The sequence below is a fragment of the Quercus suber genome, unplaced genomic scaffold, assembly GCF_002906115.3.
Source record: "Quercus suber isolate HL8 unplaced genomic scaffold, Cork oak 2.0 scaffold_100, whole genome shotgun sequence".
Lineage (NCBI taxonomy): Eukaryota > Viridiplantae > Streptophyta > Magnoliopsida > Fagales > Fagaceae > Quercus > Quercus suber.
Genome location: NW_027069565.1, coordinates 211,105 through 232,847, shown reverse-complemented (window position 1 = coordinate 232,847; position 21,743 = coordinate 211,105). Strand labels below are relative to the sequence as shown.

General features: G+C 35.3%; 1 protein-coding gene across 2 annotated transcripts; it reads left to right on the top strand.

Annotated features, from left to right (window-relative positions):
- The first annotated feature begins 342 nt into the window (after positions 1–342).
- On the top strand, positions 343–20,850 carry LOC111992712 (protein MICRORCHIDIA 2). 2 transcript variants are annotated; one of them, XM_024024572.2, is made up of 19 exons: positions 343–483; positions 591–848; positions 942–1,016; positions 1,594–1,628; positions 3,238–3,316; positions 3,421–3,510; positions 6,388–6,463; positions 7,207–7,285; positions 7,380–7,508; positions 7,726–7,824; positions 9,553–9,660; positions 10,262–10,411; positions 12,357–12,449; positions 12,820–12,871; positions 12,955–13,066; positions 17,603–17,780; positions 19,642–19,730; positions 20,231–20,273; positions 20,396–20,850. In XM_024024572.2, the coding sequence occupies exons 2-19, from the start codon at positions 617–619 to the stop codon at positions 20,510–20,512; spliced, it is 1,836 nt and encodes a 611-aa protein (XP_023880340.1). In that variant the 5' UTR covers positions 343–483; positions 591–616; the 3' UTR covers positions 20,513–20,850. The 2 variants fall into 2 exon arrangements, with proteins under 2 accessions (XP_023880340.1, XP_023880341.1); XM_024024573.2 differs by having other exon boundaries at positions 346–483; positions 607–848.
- Positions 20,851–21,743: the final 893 nt, after the last annotated feature.

The window sequence follows — 21,743 nt, the reverse complement described above, 5'->3', positions numbered from 1 at the left end:
CACTGGGTTTTCTGGTAGTTGCTTTTTTCAATCTCTATAGGTTAAGAGTATCAAGCGTGGGAGCTTGTAGTTGAGTAGAGAATCCAAGAAAGAAGGAGTCCGTGGATTCGGAGCTTGCACGTAGTCGTGTCAGTAAGTTCTACTGGTGGGTTTAGCAAGGTCAAGCGGGGAGCTTGTAAGTCCTTTTGTAATTTCGATTCTTGGCATAATGGCTAGATGGCCTCAGTTGCTGACCTGCGTAGAAGGTTTAAAGATGAGTTCCTGGGTGGGATATCTTGTTAGCTAGATTAAAAAAAAAAAAAAAAAAAAAAAACCTTTACTTTACTAAACAAGCTAAACGCACCGTTTCCATTTCACTCGTCCGGTTGTCCTCTTCTACACTCCATCTTCCGTTCACTCCGGGCACCGGGTCTCTCTCTCTCTCTTCTCTCGATTGGCAGCCATCTCCGGCTTCATTCAAACTCTACTTTTCACGCAATCAAGGTTTACAAGTTCACCACTTAATTTTGCTCTTTCTTTAACTTTTATACTAAACTAATTTTCTAGAAATGCATCAAACCCCTAATCCTCGAAACTAACACGAATTCCAGTGACTCTTCACTCAAGGACTCCAAAAATGCCGCCCAAAGTAGAGAAAGAACCTGCCAAAGTCATTGAAGTTGATATCAGCGACGATGAAGCCAATGGCGGAGTCGGAGCAACACCAACCAACAACAAAACGACGTCGCAACAACAGAGCTCCGTTGCACTCACGCCGGTCTCATCCAACAAAGACCTCGTCTCTCAAAGTTTCTGGAAAGCCGGGGCCTACGATGTGGGTCCCACCACAAGACCCCCTTTAGACCACGGTTGCGTTGCTTTTCAACTATCATGTTGATGATGATATTCAATTCTTTCTTCTCAATTGTAACTTTTTGTATACTGAAAAAGTTGTAATGCAGGTCAATTGGAGCACGCCCGAGTTCACCCCAAGTTTCTTCATTCTAATGCCACTTCTCATAAATGGGCTTTTGGTGGTGAGCTTTAGGCTTTTGTTTTTAACATCAAACTGCAATTCAATTGGTTTTTACTTGCGTAATTTATATAACTTGAAGCTGAGATTTAGCTTAAATAAAATGCATGACAATGTATATAGAATCCGAAACTTGTGTTGGAATCGGGTGATTTTTAAAGTAATTTTAGTTGCTTTAGTTTATGCAATGACGATTTGTGCAACTTGACAATGTTGTTCTGAAATTTAGCTCTTTTTTTTTTTTTGAAATGATGATCAAATTGTGTATCACTGGAGCAGTAAAACAGTTCATAGAGTTCTATTTTTTTTTAGTTGTTTTGAATTTCCATAGATAAGAGGCAAAGTTTGGAATAGCCAATGAGCTATAGCACAATTGAACCTTCCTCCTGTTATAATAATGGGGTTGGAGGTGAGGTCTTGGGTTTAAAATCCACCGGTTGCGCGAGTAACTTAGCTTACTAATTAAAGAAATAATGTAAAGAGACAAAAGTCTAGAATATTTGTATGTGAATGCTCAACATATGCAAATATTTACAACTTGATTTTTCTTGTTAATTGATTGATTGATTGATTTGTGGCAGCAATTGCTGAGCTCTTGGATAATGCTGTTGATGAGGTAACTCAAATATCATTTATGTTTTACTGTGTAACTGAAGTAGTAACTTGTAATTATCAACATCATACGATTGACTGTGTGTGAGTTGCTTTTAAAAATTGTCACGAAAGCTAAATTTTTCTTGGTTAAGCTGTGCAAAAGGAAAAGTAAATAGTTCTTATATCGTGTCAATAAGTCTGTTGGCTAATGCTTTGCCAAAAATATAAAAAATAAAAGTCTGCTACCATGTGATGCTCTGGGATTCACAATGTGTATAAAAAATAAAAATCAGCCTTTGGTCGCCAATCCATAGTTCTCTATAAAAATCTTCATAGAATTGTACTATCGTGTCTAACTCATTCCTGTTTGTAAGCCAAGCACCTTCCACGTCTAGCTTCATAAAATTTGACCTCCTGGGAATTAGCCAGCCATAAAAGAACCTGTTATTAACCCTCTCCCTTAGCCATGCAACTTGGGACTTTTGACGCTACAAAATCTCTTCTAATTGTTCAAGTTTTCCCAACTTAGCTTTTAATTCTCTTTGATTTCTTTACCCTTGGAAAGGCCTTCACTTATCTCTTTGGTATCTATCCACTTGATATCGGTCAATATCCAGCTTTTTGGTTACTCCCACATCTCCAAATTCCTGCTTTATTGACCTCTTCAAATCCTCCTTGAGTGCTTTTAATTTATTGACTAACACAAAACGTAGGCATTCTTGGATAATAGAATCATAGCACCAACCTCTCAATATGGAACATGAAAGGACTGTTGGGGTTATTCAACCGCATATAAGATCCTCCTTCCAATGAGAGGTCAATCAGAGTTTACTCCAAAATAAATTCCAAGTACTCCAACATGGCAGAAGAGATTCACCAACCTCTCACATGGGAAATGAACTACATTGAAGTCCCCGATTATACACCACCCCACATTCCACTCTGAAACACACTAGACAACTCCCCAAAGTACCTCTAAGATTGTCTTCATTTGGCCCATAAATGACCAAAAACATACATGCAAACGTTGCAGCAATTATCTATGTTTTCCAAAATAACCTTGTATGGAGGAAATTTGAGAGAGTGGTTGACAAGATGAGAAAGGGGTTACATCTTTTTTAGTTAGATAGTATTAAATAAGGATATTATTACCATTTTGGAAAAAATAGAACTTTACCTAGCTGTGAGAACATGGATATCCATGTTTTCATTAGAGCCCATATTCCTACAAGGATGAGATTTGTTGGATCTGGATGCCTGTGAGCATCTAGATTCCCATGATTGGTTTGCAACTAAACAAGGAAAAAGCCTAGGAATCCTATAGGAATTTTGAAACGTGAACCAAACGGTATGTTAAAGCCAATAATGAAAGAAAAAAAGTAATGGAGATTTTTAACTGGACAGAATTTCTCTCATGGTTGCCTCATCTACTATTGCCACACAAACATTTATTATTCTTTTTTAAACTGAATCCTCCATGCTTGAAAGGGATCAGTAATCTGAGTGGTATGCTTGAATTACTCAGCTGCTTAAGACAGTACTGTTTAAATTTTGATGGGAACTAACTGTTTTTTTTATTTTTTATTTTTATAATTTATTTTTTATTTTTTAATGTTTGGCTATCTTTTCAGATTCACAATGGTGCAACTTTTGTGAAGGTTGATAAAATTGATATTATGAAGGATAACTCTCCGGCTTTGCTTTTCCAAGGTTTGGCATCCATATGCCTACTTGTTGCTACTGTAATTATGTTTAGTGGTTTCATGCATGTGGTTTAATAACATATACAAATAGGAGACCTTTTGTCCTTTCAGATGATGGTGGTGGAATGGACCCCGCACGTATTCGGAAATGCATGAGCTTGGGCTATTCTTCTAAGAAGTCAAATACAACAATCGGACAGTGTAATCATTATGATCATCTTGTTCCATTGATTCTAGCTTAATGGATTAATTTGCATAATTACATTGTCTAATATTTTTATGTTGAACTTCTGGTTCTTGTTTTTGATTGGTGTTAAGAAGCAATTTTTAGTGCCAATGAGCTCTAGTTAAAATGGCACCTCATTTCTTTGTAAGAGTAAGGTGGATAGTGGGGTCATTAGTGATGCTGCGTAACTTACCAAAAAAAAAAAAAAAATAGTGAGACTATTGGATACATATAACATCAACAACAACAAGCCTTAATCCCAAATTTTTGGGGTCGGCTATGGATTCTCAATAGTTTAGTTGGGATTGGCAACATGTTTTTTTTTTTTTTTTTTTTTGATAAGTAATAAGTTTATTGATGTCAAAAAAAGGGGAACACCCTAGTACACAAGTAGTGTACAAGGGTTGAAACAATCAAGAACAAAAATTACAAGAATCTAAGAAATCAAGAAAAGATAAAAATGATTGGTTTCACAATACAGCCAACCAATCCATTAAAGTTCTAAAGAAAAATAGTTTCAAGTTAGATATGGATCTCTCCTTATTTTCAAAGCACTGACTGTTTCTCTCCCTCCAAAGACATCACAATAAGCAGTGGGGAACCATCAACCATATATACCCATTTCGATGACGACCAAAACACCATAGCCCACAAATCCATTGCAATTGGACAATGAAGAAAGAGATGATCAACCAATTCACCATCACACTTGCACATATAGCACCAATCCAATATCCAAATCTTCCTTTTCCATAGATTGTCAATCGTTAAGCATTTCCCTAAAGCAGCAGTCCAAACAAAGAAAACTACTCGAGAAGGAATCTTTTGGCAACATGTATTCTTTTCCTCCATTCAATTAGAATTTTGAATACATATTCTGCCTTTTTTTTTTTGCAAGTCACATAATCTTAAGTTTCTAAATATGGTATTGATTTCTTAAACACTATGGTCATTTTTGGATGTTTTTGAAAACATTTAGATACGAGTGTTTTGACAAAATTTAAGTCTTGCAATGAGGGATCAATGTGGCAAAGTTGACTTTTGACATTGGTGAGCAAATTGGAATGCTATATTTTTGAAGAAAGTGGCTTGTGAGTTTTGGAGAAGAAGGGGAGACATGGGAGTGTTGGGAAACTGTTCTCAAAAGTAAACACTAAATAGACTTTGGCCTTTGGAGTGGTACTTTGTCTCTCTCTTGTTGGTTCAAAGATGTGCTTGTGGTGGATTTAGGTTTTGGAGAATTTTTGGATCAAGGGTTTAGAATTGTTGAAGAAATGGTTATCAGTTGTGATAGGACTTAAAATTTTGGTGAATTATTTGATGCCTGTTTGATAGAAGAAAGTATGTGGGTTTAGTGGTTTTTATTGGTAAAAGAAAGATGATTTGAGGTTTTAAGGAAGAAGAAAAAGAGAGGATTTTTATGGTGTTCAGGGGTTGTATGAATAGTACCTATGAACAGCACCACAAGAAAGAGAAGAAGATAAAGGAAGAAAAGAACACACAAAGGCCAGCATGCCTCAATGTTCAAAACACTCAACAATTTCATTAATGAACTCCATCCCTTCTTATATAGAGGTTCTTTCCTATCCTATAAGCATTAGGAGTCCTACTTTGACTTTTAAATATTTTTTTGATTAATAAAAAAAAAAAACTTGGACTGAAAGAAAATAAAATACTAACTTGGTTGGTTACGGTCTTTGCTGTCAATTCCTTCATTTTAAGGTCTGCTTGTTTCTATCAAGGAGAAAAAAAAAAAAAAAAAAAAAAACGTGAAACATACCAACCTCTCTGTTGATAGGATTCTTAAAAGAGAAACAATTTTGAAGATTTTAAACTCTTTGTTTCTTTGTATTTTTAATCTTATATGTGGTCTTATGGGCCATTTTATATATATATATATATATACACACGCACACACAGCTAGGAGATGGCAGAGATTGAGGAGTCCTATGACAGTGGTAGCATGGTCCCTTTTTATTACACCTGCTTGGTGCATTTTTTTATTATTTCAAAGAAAACAATTTATGGAGTCTGGGGTTATGTGTGTACATTGTGATGTTAGGGTCTATGGTTGAAATGTACATCTTATTTTTCCTTTTGCTTTCTAATGTATGTCTAGTGCATGTTTTTGTGGTTTCTGTGAATATAGTAGTTTAATTGTCCTTTAAAACGAAAAGAATTTTTTTTTCTTGGAGATCTAAACATTATTTTATGACATTTTTATCCATAGAAATTTACCTTGTGAAACACTGGAGATTCAAAATTGCCTTGTTTTGATAAACCAAGCACCTTTGCAATCTTGTCCAGCAATTTCAGGCACATAAAGAAGATATGAGGGAATAGGGTGCTCATATATAAATTCAGATGGTTAATACTAGTTGGCATTCCACCTACGGCTTGTTTGTGCACAAATCTTCTTCCACAACGCCTAATGTTGTATGAACTATTTCCCAATGTTTCCAAAAAGAAATGTTGTATGAACTATTTCCCAATGTTCCAAAAAGAATCCTCTAAATTTTTTCCACCTCTGAAACCATTATTATTATTATTTTTTCCTGTAAAATGATGTTCCAGCAAAGGAAAGTGACATGAATTTTATATAGACTGTTCCTCTGAACAGCTCCGGGGCACATATGTTTATCAACTTAATGTCTCTAAACCCTTGCTGAGCTCCAGAAGCAAATTGAGTAACATTGCAGCTAAATCTTTGTTTTTCAGATTTTTACTATAGTTTTGTTCATTTTCCTTTCTTTTTTTTTTAATAAGTAATTTTTTTTTTTACTTGCGTTCAACTTCAAGATCATTGTATGTTTTTCTTATTTTTGAACCAAAGGTTATGTGTTTATTTTCAGATGGTAATGGATTCAAGACTAGTACCATGCGACTTGGTGCTGATGTTATCGTTCTCAGTCGTGCAACTAGTGCAAGGTATTTTTAAGCTTTTCCCCCTGTTTTGGCTCCTGCGTTATGCTTTAAATTCATTGTATTTTGGTCACAGGTTGTATGCTCGGAATTTTCTTTAATTGCATTCCATTATATATTGTAGTTAATTATATCACTCCAGTGGAAGGTTCAGTGAAATGGTCATTCTTTCTAAACACTTTTTTATCTTGACTTGACATATTTATGTGTTTGTTCATGTGAGTGGATGTGTATGTAAGTCTGTATATTACTATTGAGAAGATATCTGCACTATCAATCCAACCTTGTAGGAATATTAGGTTGTTGAGCTATTAATGCAAAGTAAATTTTGATTATGGTTACAAAGTTGGGATTTGAAAACATTATGGCTTAAGGTTTTGTTTGTGGATTGAATTTTTGGGGCTTATGGGCAACTGTATTAGCCACAATACTTCACTTCATGAATCCTACTTGAGTAGCATCTATTTGAGAAAATACAATTATGCTATGTGAGATGCATTTGATGTTCTGGTTTTATGAGTGTGAAGGTAACCTCAAATCTCTATACATTAAGGTCATGTCTTTGTCTGAGCTTATCTTCCTTTAAATGTGCCTTGCTGTCAATACCATCACTTCTAGATGGTAGTATCGTATGTGATGTAGCCTCTTTATTTTTTTTTTTGGTCATTAAGAAAATTCTTTGCTGATTGCTGGAATTAAGTTTTATTCTGCTGTATTCTATGATATTTTTCTTTTTGCATGTGTTTCAGCCGAGCAACTCAGAGTGTTGGTTTATTATCCTATACCTTTTTGCGGAGAACTGGGCAGGATGACGTAATTGTTCCAATGGTGATTCCTTCTATCCTTAATGTTCAAAATTTTTAGCCTTAGCAATTAACTTCTGTTTTTAGACTTCATTTCTTTGGCCTCACTATGGTTGCAGATAGATTATGATGTTTCTGGCAATTGGGCTGAACCAATTATATATGGCTCCCAAGATGATTGGTCTGCTAACTTGAAAATCATCCTCGAATGGTCTCCCTTTCCATCAAAGGAGGAGCTCATGCTTCAGGTTCCTTTTACTACATTCAATTTTGTTAAATTCAGACCGTATAAATAGGTTTTGTTGGAATTATTCCCAGGGAAACTAATGTTTTGGCTACCATGGCTGATGCTACCAGTGAAGTTGGAATCAAATATTCTCTGAGCTGTTAAACGTTGCTTATTTCTACTTATTGCGTGTGTGCTATGTGCTTTCTTCGCTGACTCACTCGTTTCCCATTTTTCAGTTTGAGGATATCGGACCACATGGAACAAAAATAATAATATACAATTTGTGGCTGAATGATGAAGGCATTTATGAATTGAGTTTTGATGATGACGATGAGGTATGCTGCATTTATGCAGTGTACTGTTATTTAATATGAGTTTTCTCTTATGGATCTGCATTAACTAGATGTTTTTAGGCAATCTGAATGGCATGAAAAGATTTAGAGTGCCTATTTGTTCTGATTATTTTATTATTGTTAACTCTAGATGCAACTCTTGGAGGTTTTTTAATTTATTTATTTATTTTTATTATTATTTTTTTAATATGTAACTCTTGAGGGGTATTTATTTTTGTTTTACACAATAATTGGAACTTGTTCCTGTAGAATGTATTATTGATGAATAAAAATTTTATTTTCTGAACTCTTTATTTTAACTCTTGGCTTTGCTTGTTGAAGAACTCATTAATTCTCAAGTGTACAAAATCAAAAGATTATGCAATTATTTTCTCAACCACCACCGTGTACAAAATCAAAAGATTATGCAATTATTTTCTCAACCACCACCTCCCCCTCCCCCTACCCCTCTCTCCCTTAGTTTGACCCAAATTTCAGTTGATTCCTTTATTATTATTTTTAGGTAGTTTCAACTGATTGCGTGATTAGCACTTACCAAGTTATGGAACAATTTTCGATTGGGATTGATGCAATTAAGAATTTGATCTTAATCTTGTGAAAATTTCTAAAACATATGCATTTGAATCTGAATGGTCATAAATACAAACTTTTATCTGCTTCTAATCACTGGACCATTCTGAAAATTTATAAAACCGTAGGGGTTGATTGTTTCAAATGTACTGTGGAGCCATATTAAAACTTGGATTGAATAAGGACTGGGCAAAGAGTGTGATTTAACTACCGCTGTCCCACTGTGGTTTCTAATGTCAAGCATGCAATTTTCCATGGTATAAATATATTGATAAGTAAGTTTTGACCCCAAGGGGAGGGGGAAGGAAAATTTTTATTTATTTGTTTTAACTGGTTATCTCTGCTTCATGAGTTGGTCCCCAACCAATTGTGCTACCCCTTGGGGTTTTGTATATTGGTTTGTTATAATATTTCTTAATGAGAAGTAGTATATTAATTCAATGGTTTTAGTAGAATAGTTGTACGAAAAATTTTCCTGTTAATTTCTGTTCAAAAATTGAAGGGACTACAAATTTCAGTTGATGTGGTCTATAATGAGTGTTAATATTTCCTTCTCTTACCATCTTTTATATCATTTGTTTTTCAAGGTTAATTCTTCATAACCGTGATATAATTTTATATGGCTGTTGATTCAAAAGGTTGACGAAGGAGCCCAAGTACCTTTTTACATGCTGCTCTAATCCTAGTTTGATTAACAATTTGATTTTATCGTTTTTATAATCCTACGAGCTTGAGAAAATACTACTTGACTGCCAATTATAGGACAACTTGGATCATTTGTAAAAACTGGGATTGTAGAATCAAGAAAATCCTGTGATCCGGCCATTGAACCATTGCTCAAATGGCATCTCCTCTCCTTGCAAGACCAAGGTGGAGGGTGAGCTTCTGGGTTCATAACCCACTGTGTACATGTGTACCAATAATTAAAAAAAGAAAAAGAAATCTTTTGATCCTGATTGCTGTTTTATCAGCCATGGTTTTGGGTGGGGTCTATGCATGCTTGTATGTGTATTTCAATATGCTGGTTGTTTTCTTATTGTTGATTTGTTGTGGTTAATGATGTAGGGTGTTCTCATTTTGATATGTTAAATAAATTTAATTACAAAAGCAAGCATGGTTCTCATTTGATCTTTGATGTAGGATATAAGGCTGCGAGATGAAGCCAGCCGTGGAAGCCTGACAAAATTAAACAAAAAAGCAGTGGAGCTCCAATCCCATATATCTTACCGCATCCGTTATTCCTTAAGGGTAACCTTTTATATTGTACTTTTTGTGTTTGGTCTCTCTCTCTCTCTGTCTCTCTCTGCCCTTTTGCCAGTGTCACTTGTTAGATTTCTTTCATAGTTTTTGTTTACATATTTAGTTGGCTAAAATGCAAATTAAACCTTTAAGTTTGACTAAAAATTCGTTTTAGTCCTTTAACTTTAATTTCATTCAATTGAGTACTCTAAGTTTCAAATTTATTCAATTTAGGCATTTCGTCCAATTCCATTAAAAAATTTCCAATAATAAGTATGCAATTAACCAATGGAAAAGATTTTTTGGAAAAAAAAAAAAATTCTCACATAAAAAATCTATAAATATTTTTGTTAATTTTATATATTTTTCGTGTGTGAAAAATATTTTTTTAATGGCAATTTTTTAACAAAATTGGACGAAATTCCTGAATTGAATAAATTTGAAACTTAGTAGACTCAATTGAATGAAAGTAAACTTAGAGGACTGAATTGAATTTCAGTCAAACTTTAAAGGATGCAATTTGCATTTTAGCCTATTCATTTTCTATTTGTTTGTATCACTTGTTTGATTCCTACAAATTTTTCTAACTTATTTATATATCTTTGCACAGGATTACGTTTCCATTTTGTACCTAAGAAAATTTAAAAACTTCAGTATTGTATTAAGGGGGAAACCTGTGCATCAGTTAAATATTGCTGATGAGTTGCAACATTCAAATGTGGTGAGTTACAAGCCCCAGCTAGGTCTGGGAACAAAAGAGGTAAGAGTTGATGATACTTAGAAGTTTTTGCTTTAATAAAGTTTGTTACTAATCAAAAAAAAGAAAAAAAAGAAGAAGAAGAAGCCAAAAGAGGTGCAATGATTATGGTGGTAGATGTAGACAATATAAACATGGTAATTATTTAATAATTCTGGTCTCTATATGTTCCTTAATGGATAACTATCATAAGATGAGGACCCAGCCTTAAAGGAGCATCAAAATGGCATTTTAAATTTTTGGAATTCCTGATAGTTCTCCATAAAGAGTTCTTAGAACTCTTGAAAATTTCATCAGAATGTCCTTTCATTAAGACAAAGAAGTGAAATAAAAATACAATATAGTAGGGTTTTTGCGTCTTATTGTTCGAGAATCTAATACTGTACCTTATTTGTCATGTGATGCTCTTCCCTATATCGAAATGCGTGGACAAGTGCAAGTCATAACCTGATAATTGTTTAAGCAGTCATCCATTACATATGTTATGTCAAAGTTTTAACAAATAAAATTGGAAGTGATAACTTCACCACTTATTCATTTTGGGGCGGTGTATTTTGTGACCCTTTCTGGTGTTATGGTTGCTTTGATAAGAATGGATGTTCACTTCTGTAGTATAATTGGAAAGCAAAAATCTCTTATAGGTTCTATCAGTGGGAATTATTAGTCTTATCAAAAAAGAAGAATATGATAATAATGAAAAGGGAATTACATTTTGTACTCGTACTTTGTTACTTTTATTCACTATTCATGTTTGATGTTCCTTCCATCCCACAATGTATGCTCAAATTTGCAACCTTACTTGTCTATGATGTTTGTCCTGGTCCAAGTATCAAACCATAAATTTTCTAAATTTCCCAACAATACTCTTCACTCATACTTTTCCACTTCATCCTCAATTTTTAAGAGGGTAAACTTGGAAAGTAGTTTTGAAGATTTGAGATTATTAAGAATTGATTGTGTCTTCTTGAAAATGTATGCATTTGACAACTAGGATATTTTATTTTTATTTTTTTATTGAGATCTCAAAAATAGAGGCACCCAGGTATAGCAGGCGTATACAACTTGGATATTATGGGATGAATGTTTCTCACTATTCACGTTTGATGTTCCTTCCATCCCACAATGTATGCTCAAATTTGCAACCTTACTTGTCTATAATGTTTGTCCTGGTCCAAGTATCAAACCATAAATTTTCTAAATTTCCCCACAATACTCTTCACTCATACTTTTCCACCACATCCTCATTTTTAAGAGGGTAAACTCGGAAAGTAGTTTTGAAGATTTGAGATGATTAAGAATTGATTGTGTCTTCTTAAAAATTTATGCATTTGACAACTTGGATATGTTTTTTTATTTTTTATTTTTTTATTGAGATCTCAAAAATAGAGGCACCCAGGTATCCCGGGTGTATACAACTTGGATATCATGGGATGACTAGATTTTTATGTTTCTCACTATTCATGTTTGATGTTCCTTCCATCCCACAATGTATGCTTAAATTTGCAACCTTTCTTGTCTATAATGTTTGTCCTGGTCCAAGTATCAAACCATAAATTTTCTAAATTTCTCCACAATACTCTTCGCTTATACTTTTCCACCACATCCTCATTTTTTAAGAGGGTAAACTTGGAAAGTAGTTTTGAAGATTGGAGATGATTAAGAATTGATTGTGTCTTCTTAAAAATGTATGCATTTGACAACTTGGATATGTTTTTTTTTTTTTTTATTGAGATCTCAAAAATAGAGCATCCAGGTATACCGGGTGTATACAACTTGGATATTATGGGATGACTAGATTTTTATGTTTTTCAAGGATTTTTAAACTTCAACCTTGTGTCAAATTTTGGCCCCTCTAAAGGCACTATTAATTTGTGGAAGTTCATATTAGCTCATGACCTGATATACAATTTTGTTGAAGTTGAAAATTTGATTAGTCTGTTTGGTTTAGGTTACAGTGGAAACAACTATTGGATTTGCAAAGGAGTTTCCTTCAATTCCTGTTTGTGGATTCAATGTGTACCATAAAAATCGCCTCATCAGGGTAAGTTTTGGTAAAGCTGAAGTAACCTCTCTATGTAATCCGATATGCTTGTGTGCGTGTGTGTGTGTGTTTTTTTTTGCTTTGTTTTTGTGTATTCCTATTTTATTTTATCTCTATGTATGTACTTATATTTATATTTGAGGTTTTAACTTTTGGATTGGTTTAAACCCAGAACATTGTTTTGTGTGAGATGCTGTGTCAAACTTGACTGTATAATACTCTGTTGACTTAGGGAGTTGAATAAATTCATGGAAGTTCTGCTAACTTTTATGCTGCTTATATGATAAGTGGAATGTGTTTCGTGTTATAGTGGGACTGTTGAGATACAAGTTGATGTTACTGACTTGGTTAGTTCTTCATATTTTTTTAGCCTTTCTGGAAAGTCTCTGCTGATGGTTCTTCAAAAGGGAGCGGTGTTATTGGTACCCTCTTTCCCTTGATTTCTTGTGTCAAACACTTCCATCAAATTTTCATTTATTCATTGTTTTTTCCTTTTATGTTGTAGGAGTTCTTGAAGCAAATTTTATAGAGCCAGCACATGACAAGCAGGATTTTGAGCGATCATCGCTGTTTATCCGGCTAGAAGCTAGGCTGAAACAGATGCTAAATGATTACTGGTTTGTTAACATGTGAGAATTAATGTTTAAGAAGATTTACCAGAAAAAAAAAAAAAAAAAAAAATGTTGATAAGTAAGAATATTTTATCAAAGAAAGAGGACACCACCTATTACACAGGATGTGTGCTTATATATTGTCAAAACTCAAAAAAAGTTACAACAGTCTACAAATTCTAACACAGTGCAGTAAGACAGGCTAGGAAAAACAGCCATGCAATCAAACAACGCTTGTTAAAGGATCATCTTTAGATCCGTCATAGTCCTTTCCAAACCTTCAAACTCTCTATTATTATGCTCCCACCAAATAGTCCACATAAGACAGAGATACCGCATTTGAAATGTCACTATTCTCATTTTTAGAAAATTTCCCCTTTCAACATGCTAACAAATCAAGAACTCTATGAGGCATAATCCACTGCACCTCAAACAAACATAGCACTAGAGACCACAACTCTTTAGCGTATTCACAATGTGGCAACAAGTGATTTACATTCTCCCTGTCCTTCTTACACATATAACACCATTCTACTACGAACATCAAAGTTGGTGTAAGTTATCTAACGTAAGAATTTTACCCAACAGATTAGTCCATGTAAAGAAAGCTACCTTAAGCAGACTTTAGCCTTCCAAATACTCTTCAAAGTGAAAGAGCCCACGTCTCCAATGTAAAGCACTTTACAAAAAGGTTTCACCTCAAATAACCCACTCTTGATAGGCCTTCAACCAAGTTGGTCTTCCATATCCCTCCTAATTTTTGTTGAATAGATGAGGTCCATAAAAGTGGTATGTTAGAAGTATGTGGTTAAATGATTAAATTTACCATATCCCAATAGTTTGAGCTTTTGGGACAACTAGTAATTTAACATGATATCAGAGTAGGAGGTCCTGAGTTCAATCCCTATCTCTTCCACTCTACCTCCCATTAAAATTCCCACGTGTTGGGCCTCACTTATTAAAGGTAGTTTCGGCCCACACGTGAAGGGGAGTGTTAGAAGTATGTGATTAAATGATTAAATTTACCATATCCCAATAGCTTAGCTTTTGGGACAATCGGTAATTTAACATGGTCAAACTTATCCATCTCCCAATCATGAATAGCTCCCATGACAGTAATTTCCCAGTGCATAGATTCATAGAACCTACATTCCAACATAAATAGTCTGCCACAGCAGCCTCCTTATCCTGAGCAGTACTATACAACTTTGGATATGCATTCTTCAGAGCACCTTCCCTGCACCACCAATCATGCCAAAAGCGAACCTTAGTTCCATGACCAATTGAGAATCTAATGCACCTGGAAAATTGACTCCACCCTAATCTAATATACTTCCATAAGCAAACACCATACCCACCCCCACCCTCCTTCGAACACCAACAACCCCATTCACTACCATACCTGCACTCACTACTTTTGTCTAGAAAGCTCCTCTCTCTGTAGCAAAACACCATAGCCACTTGCCAAGCAGTGACTAATTGAATGACACCATATATCTCACTCCCAAGCCCCCTGTTGAATTGGAGAACATACACGCTTCCAATTAAAAAGATGACATTTAAATCCATCACCCATATCACCCCAAAGGAAATCCCTCTGCACCTTTTCAATGTGCTTAGCAATGTTGTGGGGAATGGGAAAAAGGGAAAGGAAATAAGTTGGCAAACTTGGGAGGTTACTCTTACTTAGTGTGAGTCAACCCTTTTTAGACAAATAGAGTTTCTTCCACCCTGTTAACCTCTTCTCCATTCAAGAATAAGGTTCTAAATCTCCCTAGATTTAAATTTTGCACCCAATGGCAGCCCCAAATACTTAATAAGTGGATTGGAAACCTTACAACCAAGGATATGGGCTAAATTGCTCCACTTCTGGTACAGCAATAGGAACTAGTCTCACGCTTCCCCAGTTTGTTTTTAACCCCCAAAAAAGCCTCAAAACACAGCAAAAAATACTTCATATGATGAATTTGTCTGGGGTCATTAACATAAAAGATCAAGGCGTCGTGTGTGAATAATAGATGTGAAATCATCATTAGATCTGTAGTGTTACTTGGCACAGTAAACCTCCAAGAATTAACAATATAATCCCAAATCTTATCCTTAGTGTCCCAAGTCCACTCCGCATTGGATAATTTGGCAATAAAGTTATTTCTCTAATGACAAGGCGATGGAAAAAATTTATGTTTTTATCCCCTTCTTTAATCACGAGGCTCTTTATTTCTGTCACCAAGAGATTTCCTTTAAAACATGGTTTTCTTCAACTTCGCCAAAGTACCAACTCTCCTTGTTCTATCCTCCAAAGATGAGGGCCTGATTTCCTCCCTTTCAAAAACTGAATCTCTATTAATAACATTTAAAAAAAAAAAAATCCCCACATCACCAAAGAACACATTGTTCCATTTCTTTAGATCCTCCTTGAACACTCTTAACTTGCTTGCTAAAACAAAGCTAAGAGGTTAAATTTGATAGCCCTTCGAGCATGTCCACACCTTGTCTACAATGTCAGCCAGTTGTAACCACATGTTTTCGAACTTAAAATGAGATTTTGTGGGATGAAACCTTCCACTATGACGCACAAATGGAAAATGATCTGAAAGTATCTGAGGCAACACATTATGGGTTAGATCATAAAAATGCTCTTCCTACTCCATTGAATAAAAATATGTTTAACCTAGACTTAGACGGAGGCTCTTGAATACTGGACTTGGTGAACTTACCCCTATCAGTGGCAAATCCAACCAATCCAATTCTGAACTGAAATTTGAGAACTCCCACATAGCTGTTATATGTCTTCCCTTGCCCAGTCTCTCACTAGGGCAACGAGCCACATTAAAATTGCTTTCGATACACCACGGCACTTGTCACCAACTAACACCCCACTAATTCTTCCCATGGACATTTTTTGTTAGCATCTACATTAGGGCCATACACACCAGAAACTGCATCCACAAACTGGCCTTTGACACTCTTAACTTTACAAGAGATTGGATACTAACCTTTGAAACAATCCAGAAATTCAACCACTTGTTTATCTCACAGTATTAACACTCCTCCTGTGACCTCATTTGCTTCCAGATACTCCCGGTCAACAAACCTATTACCCCAAAAACTTCTCACCACCTCTCAGTGGATTACCTCTAGTTTAGTTTCCAAGCCTTCCACATCTTGAGAGCATTTCTATCTTGCAACCTCTTCTCCTTGTTATTTAGACCTCTGACATTCCATGAGATGATTTTTAGATTCATTAAGTCAACACTAAACCCCTTGGTCTATGGCCATTCACCAACTGATTAGAGCCTTGTTGGTCATAGTTCACCAATGATAATAGGGTCTTTAGTTCTCTAAGCCCCATAATTGTTGGTTTCGAAATTTGCTTTGGACACATTCCATTGCTACCCCTCTGTTGCCATTTGGCCATTATAACCTCAAAAATTGTCATGACCTTGTCTTTTAAACCTTCAAAAGACACCCCCAGGACTCTATTAAATCCTTGATTTGCTTTAGAACCTAGTCCAAGGGCTTGTTGCAATCCAGCTTTTGGTAACTAGTGTTGCCCCCAAGGGAACTTAGTAGGGGTGACCTTGAGGGCATCATTGCAATGAGGCACTGACAAGTGTTGCTGTGAGGGGTCATACCTATTTCGCCTCCTGGCTCAGGGGATTCCTTATACACTACAATGGCTCGGTTGTCCAACTTCAGCATCATCTCTTCCTCCTTTGTCACCACTGTGATAAACCCTAGCTCCTTCGGCACATCCTCCAAAAGCCAGACCCCTGAGTCTGCCTTTTGGCTGTAAATTTCTACAGGTTGCTCCCTATCAACCTTGGTAGTGTTAGGCTGAAGGTATAGGGAATGTTAGATGATCACCCCTCCCCACAGTTCCTGTGATGAGATTCAATCCTCCTCACATGATCGACATCTTAACGGCCATTATCCCCTTATCTTGTAGAAAAGCAATGAGTGTTTTCTCCTTTGGCATGATGGTAGAATTTTTTTTCTTGTTTGTGTGTTTTTTTTTTTTTTTGGTTTGGGGGGGGGGGGGGGGGGGGGCGGTTTGGTATTTAGAATCTTATTGTGTTTCTCTTCAAAATTCGAGGTCAAGGTTGTCTACCGTCAATCAGCTATGGCCCAGTTGGACTTCCTTCTTCTATGCTAACAGGATGGAGGGGTGTGTAATTTAACAATAATTGGGAAAAAAAAAAATGGGGTGAGGCTGCCTACCAACCACTTCAGAATCTTATCATGTGCTATATGTTTGTTTTTTTTGTCTTTTGTTTCTTAAATTCCTCTTTATTATCAATTGTGAGTTTTTAGGAGGGTTGGGTTTTGTATATATGAAGCTTGACTATTATGCAGTGGTGATGCTGTACAATTTCCTTCACCAATAATGTTTTATTTATGTCAGTGTTGTTAGTTATAATAGATTATATCTTGCACTTATATTAACTAGTTTAAATGGTCTTTTTTGAATGTCTTTGTCATCTTTAGAGTTATGAATTTGGACATTGTTTTAACTTGGTGAAATTTGTTTGGGCAAAACAGGAAAGGCCACTGTCACTTAATGGGATATCAGCCTCCAAATTTCAGACCACATCATGCGCAAAAGGAACCCCTTGTTCAACCTCTTATTGGACTTGCTGCTAATTTGGGGCAGGAGGTTGTACAGCCTATTGTTAGTCTTCCAGCTAACACAGGGCAGGGTTTGAGTAATGGACACACTGTAAGTGGCTGCAAAACTATTTTGGAACAGGATTTACGTGCTGTACACTATTGTTAGATGCCCAACTATGAATGATTTAGATTATTATTTATTTATTTTTAGTTTTTTTTGGTTGAATCTCTGCATCATTTAACCCCCAAAATTTTGAGGCGAATGTGCTCCACACTTCTTATTTGTTACCCTCAAAATGGTAGGCCCAGTGAGATTGTGCAAAAATTTGAGGGAATCTTTTGGTACACGGGATGATTACCTGTTGCTGGGGACATATCTGATACTGTGTGCATCTTGTGTGGACATGACCCAGGCTCTCACACTATTCTAAAACCAATTAATTGTCATGGATAAATCTGCTGCCATGGTTTGCCCGAGTGAACCTTCCTTAGCGATGGTTCCACTGGGCCTAGATGCATGCTTTTCTGCTCACTCTCTGTACAGTTTGTATACATAATATGTTTAACATGGTATGTGTAATAGATTTTTTACCTAGCAAAAAAAAAAGGTATGTGTTGCAATTTACAAATTAGTAATTATTAAAAAGGAAATTGTTGCAATTTTCTGTGGAAGCAGCAGCCAAAATTAATTGTCATGGATAAATCTACTGCCATGTTTTGCCTGAGTGAACCTTCCTTAGTGATGGCTCCACTGGGCCTAGATGCATGCTTTTATGCTCACTCTTTGTACAATTTGTATGCATGATATTTTAAATATGGTATGTTTTAAAGGTTTTTTACCTATAAAAAAAAAGGGGAAATTGCAAAATATACTTGAAGTTTGGAGTTGTTTAGATTTTACACCCCGAAGTTTCAGAAATTTGATTTTACATCTTGAAGTTTGGTTATGTCAGCAGTTCGTCCCTTTGGTTAGTTTCTACTGTTAAGTGACACATCATCACACTAACGTGTTTTGTTTTTGCCAAATCAGCCCCAAATGACGCTGTTTTGCCAAAGTGAATACACAAAACTCAAATTATAAGACACTGTTTTAGCCAAATTCCAAAGCTGCCAAACTCAAAAATAAAAAACAAAACCCCACAATTACCTATTGATATAGGGTCCCTGGATTGCTAGTGTAACTGCGGCGGCGTGGTACTGGTCAAGTAAGGGTAATGGTGGTGGTGGCTCTTGCGGTGGCGGCGTCAATGGGATTTCAATGGTGGCAATTCTTGTAATCTAGGAGCTTTGGTTAATCGGTGGCATGGGTTTGGGATTTTCGTTTGGGGGTGATTTGGCAAAAAAAAAAAAAAAAAAAATGTCAATATGATGATGCGTCACTTAATAGCAGAAACTAATTGGAGGGGACGAATTGCTAATGGAACCAAACTTTAAGGTGTAAAATCAAATTTCTGAAACTTTGGGGTGTAAAATCCAAACAACCCAAACTTCAGGGGTATATTTTGCAATTTACCAAAAAAAAAAAAATGGTATGTGTTGCAATTTGCAAACTAATATTTATAAAAAAGAAAGTTGTTGCAATTTTCTGTGGAAGCGGCAGCCAAAATTTGATGGTTGACCCCTCTTATTCATTCTAATAGTGTACCAATCAAACAGATGCGGTACTATCACATAATTTGCATGAAATCAGGCATTTTCATTTTTCACATCTGTTCATATGACAGGTCTCTCTCTCTCTCTGTATTTGTGTGTTAAATTTCAAATACTTAACATGTTTGCTTGATCTTTACCCATACCTATCTGTTATGTCAATTCTTATCCATGTGTATATATTTATAAATTTTATGTGGATGGATGGGCAATCATGCACCTCTGTTTCTGAGTAAAATTACCATTCATATTGCATTCTATGTGGTAGGTAAAATACCATATTTAATTGCAAGTCCTTGTTGAATGTCTACATATTGCAGGGTTCCTATGATCAATTAGCATCTATGGATGGTTCAGGGCCTATTTCAGTTGATCAAATATGTGAAGAGAACATACAACTCTTCATGAGGTAAATGATTCCATATTTTATGATCTAAACGTTCCGAGGATCAGTAACATAAATATGGCCTGGCCTGGCCTGTAATGTATGGTTAAGTTTTTCAGTCTTTCTAGTATTTATATTTCAAAAATAAAATTAAAAAGAAAAAAGAGGGAGACAGAAGGGGAGATGGGGAAAGCAGCATTCAGCTGAGGCTTGCTACTGGAGGGTCCATACTTGCACTAATGGACAATGAGGTTTTCACCCTGCACTGTATGCTTTTTTTGTTCTTTCTAATCTTTTTTTTTTTTTTGGGGGGGGGGGGGGGGGGTTGGGGGGTGGTTGCGGGGGAGGGTTGGGCACCATGGCTCCTCTCTTTTTGAGAATCCATACATCCCTGACCAGTATATGGACAGCTATCTTTCAAGTACTGGTTTATGTGTTTGATTTCTTTTGAGGCTTTAGGCTAATTGCTATTTTGCTCCTATGCTTTTGTTCTTGAACTGAAACCTGGAAACTCTTTTCTGCAGGTGTGAGGAACACATGCAGAAGGAGAATGAATTGAAACAGATGGTAGGTAAAATTTGCATTCATAGCATGCTTGTGGTTCATGAGTTGGAGGGGATGATTAATTTTTGTAAATATGAATAAATAATGTAATAGGGAATTTTGTTTGTGTTGCTGAAATGGAACAGATTGAGGGCTTGGAGAAGGAGTTGAAGGAAGCCAAAATGAAGCGTGATCAACTTTCTTTGTACCTGGAGACTAGGAAGAAGCAAAAGATTGTGGAGCCACAAATTGGAGATGTTTGAGAAATTACTTTCTGAAGCACTGAGCGTACTATAAAAATACCTCACTAACAGTCTCACCTGAATATTGTTACGTTGCCTTCGTAGTTTATCAGATTATGTATAGTACACTTTTTCATGTGTAAATAGTCAAGTCTTAAGTACGAACTAGGAAACCATTTTTTGTAATGTGGCTAGCTTCTTTGAGATTAGGCTTACTTGATCGAATTGTAAAGTTTATTTCTGTTGTCTGCTCTTTCATATGGGCACAGGATTGGTGCATGAAATACACGTGGTTTGTAGTGGGGTCTGTATAATTTGTAGTAATGAAATTGCACGGAAGGATAATTTTGACCCTACAACTTGATGACCTCTTAAAGATTGAAATGCTAACAAAATGGACTCAAAGATTCTTGTATTAATTTGCTCAAAGAACGAAATGTACCATTTTCATCATAGATTCATAACACATAATGGATCAAATGATCTTGCAAGCTTTATTACTTAGTAGATTCTTTCCTAATTCAATACTCCAAGTAGTAGCATTCTCTCATCTCACATGAATGATGGATCATGGATCTAAGAAATGAAGTAGACCGAATGGACCGAAATGAATAGAATGGACTAAATTGGATCGAAATGCTATGCTAATGTGACTCAGTAGGAATATGATAACAATAAATGCTAAATTTTAACTTTTAAATATTATATAGATATTTGATATTGATATAAATTAGTGAGACCAATTATTCATCCGAGAGGAGTGAGTACTATGTTGTATTGTATTGTAATAAGTAATGATATATTAAGTGCAAAAAAAAAAAGAAAAAAGAAAAAAGTAATGATATATTATATTAGAGAATATGACTTCATTTGTTAAAATATGTTTTTATATTCTAACCCAAAGTTGAAATTCATTTTGTACCATTTGGAATGGCCATAATTTTTCATATAATTGCATAAATCAGTATAACTAACCTATTTATTTTATCTTGGTCAAAATTTTGACCGGTAGGTCATGTACTAATCAATTCCACGAAACTCATATCATTTTGAGTTGTATAGATTAAATTTTGACGAAATTTTGGGTTGTACATATATATATATATATATATGAGATTTTATGAGCTTTTGTATTTCTTATATCTTTTTAACATTATAAAATTTTTAATGAATTTTTGGTTGTTAATGAGATCTCAAAAACAATGAACTTCTTACAAAGTTATTGTTTCATATATATATATATATATATAGT